The following is a 2,976-nucleotide window of genomic DNA, read 5'->3' as shown; positions in this document are numbered from 1 at the left end:
TCATTTCATCACAAAAGAAAAACCATTAATGTTCGATATTAGACGTATATACATACAGACGTACATACATACAGAAATGGTCAAGGGTTCAAGTCTCAACAACTGCTGCTGTGTACGAGTTTTAATCCCAAATGGAGACAAGACAGTGTGGACCAACTCTCAGGCGACCAACAAAAACCCTTTTTAGCAAAATTCCTATCAAGTCAGTTAAAATGACTATTATACCCCTAACACTAAACATAAGTTTTGAATAAGAAAAATTCTAGTTACAAAAAACTATAACCAACCAACCATGAGAATATTAGATTTGGCCTTCTTATAACATCATTAGTAGTTTGTTATTTGTTAATACACATACAAATGCCATAATGAGTTTTTATCTTCCCATTGGCACCACCACCCTCCACCCTCCACTAAATCTAAACCCTAAACTTTACAAGTAAACACCACAAAACACACACACAAACACACACACACACATACAACCATCTCCCTCTTCTCTCATTAAAAAAAAAACAGACATTAAAAACAAAATTAGGCCCAAAATTTAAACTCACAATTGAGCCGACAAATGATGAAAATTTTGCACCACCGGGATAGGAAGGTCATCATTGTTTGTTCGGTGGTGCATCTGTTTTTGTACCGCCTTTATTGCCGCCACTCTGGCGGCATTAGCCGCCCTATTGGCGGCTGCCACCGCCCTGTTCACTCTTTCATCAACTTTTGCCACGTCATATGCTTTCTCACCCGCTCTTCTTGCTTCCTGTTATTTATAAAGATCCTTTTTCAATTCTTATATGAAGAACAAGTTAAGGGTATAAAAGTAATTAGTAATTACCTGAATTGCATTAAGAACTTTGGAATGATAAACAGCAACAGGTGAAACAGGATAAGTGGCACTTTGTGAGCTTGGAACATCAAGAACACCATTTTGCCAATGTCCAGATTGAGTCTCTCCATTTCTGAAAGTGTACATTCCAAGTCCCTGTCTTCTTCCTTCATGCCATGAACCTTCGTATCTATGACCATTTGCAAAACTATAAACCCCAAAACCATGCATCTTGTCTGCAAAATATTCTCCAGCATATGTATCTCCATTCCTATAAAAAAAATTGGGTCTTTCATTCATTGTATTTGTATATCATTAAAGATTAAACAAACAATCTTGATGTGTGTAGATTATAGAAAGTAAGGATTTTTACCTGAAATGGTAATGGCCAAGACCATGTTTAACGCCCCATTTGAATTCTCCTACGTATCTGCTACCATCTTCGCAAGTGTGAACTCCACATCCATGGCTTTGACCGTTTGACCATTCTCCGGCGTAGACATCACCGGTGTAGAATCTATAAACGCCAAACCCATGTCGGAGACCTTGTCTGTATTGTCCTCTGTAACGACTTCCCCTGGCCCATGTTTCCATACCATATCCGTCGTATTTTCCATCGACCCAATCGCCTTCGTATCTTCCACTCATGTAGTAATAGTAAACCCCACAACCGGAGCATTTACCTTTGTGAAATTCACCTTCGTAGACGTCGCCATTGTTGTATGCTTGCACCCAACACCCTGAGCTTCCTCTTTTATCTCCTTTTTGTCGAGACCCGATTGGCCAGAAGATTGGGAGGTGTGGTCTTGAAGAATGGGATGATGGGTAGAGTTTAATCGGGAAAGATCTAGATAGAAACAATCGAATCGAAGGGAGGCGAGGGAGAGCAAGATTTAGGGAAAATAAGAGTGCTGTTGAGAACGCAAAAGCTGATAGGAAATCGAGGAGGAAGGAGTGACTAGGATGCGAAACCAAGAAGTAGAAAAAGGGGAGAGAGAGTAGAAGGATTAACCTGAGGTGAGTTCGAAGGCGGCGGAGATGGCGGAGACGATGAAGGAGGTGGAATGCGGCGGCTTTCGTATTGCAAAACCGCTTAGAATAATGGGTTTTTGATGAAAAGGGGTAGTTTTTTAGGGGATTCGATAAAATAGGTGATCTCGTGAAGGGGTTTGAAGATGAACTGGCTGTCGTTTGCGAAAAAAGAGGCCTCTTGTGAGGTGTTGATTTAGGTGTTGGTGCAGCAAATGGATCGAACTCAACATCATCAATTACAATTTGATGCTGATGACTGGGGTTAGGGTTAGGGTTTGTCGCTGCTGTTGTAACATCACTGTTATTGTTACTATGATCAGGTGATGGTAACAACAATAACGAAGAGGACGAAAATGGCGATGGCGATGATGAAGAAGAAGACGGCGAATGAGGTGTCGATTTGAAAACAGGGAATTTGTGAGGGGAATTAATGGCAACTGAAGAAGAAATTATGGGGTTAGGGTTGAAATCGGAAGAGACACCACTGCTATCTTTTCCGATCTGAACTTCAGATTTCTTCTGATGCATTACATACGTAAATTCACGCACACCCAATCCTCAAAATCACATAAAAACTCTTTCTCTTCTCTGAATTTATCCAGAAATCCTGCGAATTCTTCAAGAACCAAAGACTGACTTTCTCTCAATCTGAATTACGAACAAAAAAGACCTTTTCTCGCCAAACAAGATTGAAATTGAAATGGTATACACAAGTTTCTGTGTAGAAAATTTGAGGGGTTTTATACGCAGAGAATTAAGGTGAAAAACGGGAAGTAGAGCGAAGTGTGCGTTGAGTTTATGGTGATTTCGTGTTTAGTTTGCCAAGAGATGGATTTTGAAACCAGAGGCGACCGGCTTAGCAACCAATCATCATTTAACTTTGGGTTTCTTTCTCCTATTTATTACAGAAATGCCACTGTCTTATCCATTTTCTTTTTTATTTAAATTATTCTCTTGGGATAGGAAACACACATTGTTTTCCTTTTTCAAATGCGTGAAGAGTTTCAATTTCGATCCTTTTTAATTAGATGTGATAATGCGGAAAATTTAAATTAATTTATGTATTAATACAATAAGACATAATTTACAGTATAATTATATTTAGGAGTAAAATA

At 39.2% G+C, this 2,976-nt stretch overlaps 1 protein-coding gene across 1 annotated transcript; it reads right to left on the bottom strand.

The window, feature by feature from the left end:
* Positions 1–293: 293 nt before the first annotated feature.
* On the bottom strand, positions 294–2,720 carry LOC145160700 (uncharacterized). Its single transcript, XM_079079989.1, has 3 exons — positions 1,203–2,720; positions 839–1,100; positions 294–763 (listed from the first exon to the last, which is right to left on the bottom strand). The coding sequence occupies exons 1-3, from the start codon at positions 2,387–2,389 to the stop codon at positions 554–556; spliced, it is 1,659 nt and encodes a 552-aa protein (XP_078936115.1). The 5' UTR covers positions 2,390–2,720; the 3' UTR covers positions 294–553.
* Between the last annotated feature and the right edge of the window lie 256 nt (positions 2,721–2,976).

This window comes from Lactuca virosa, chromosome 1 (genome assembly GCF_052849685.1).
Source record: "Lactuca virosa cultivar CGN04683 chromosome 1, Lactuca_virosa_CGN04683_v6, whole genome shotgun sequence".
NCBI lineage: Eukaryota > Viridiplantae > Streptophyta > Magnoliopsida > Asterales > Asteraceae > Lactuca > Lactuca virosa.
Note: the sequence above shows the minus strand (reverse complement) of the source record. Positions and strands in the feature narration are given on the sequence as shown.

Coding starts and splice junctions, on each gene's coding strand:
- LOC145160700 (XM_079079989.1), bottom strand. CDS start 2,389: ATGCATCAGAAGAAATCTGAAGTTCAGATCGGAAAAGATAGCAGTGGT. Junction 1,101..1,202: donor CTTGGCCATTACCATTTCAG/GTAAAAATCCTT, acceptor TTTTTTTTATAG/GAATGGAGATACATATGCTG. Junction 764..838: donor AAGTTCTTAATGCAATTCAG/GTAATTACTAAT, acceptor TATAAATAACAG/GAAGCAAGAAGAGCGGGTGA.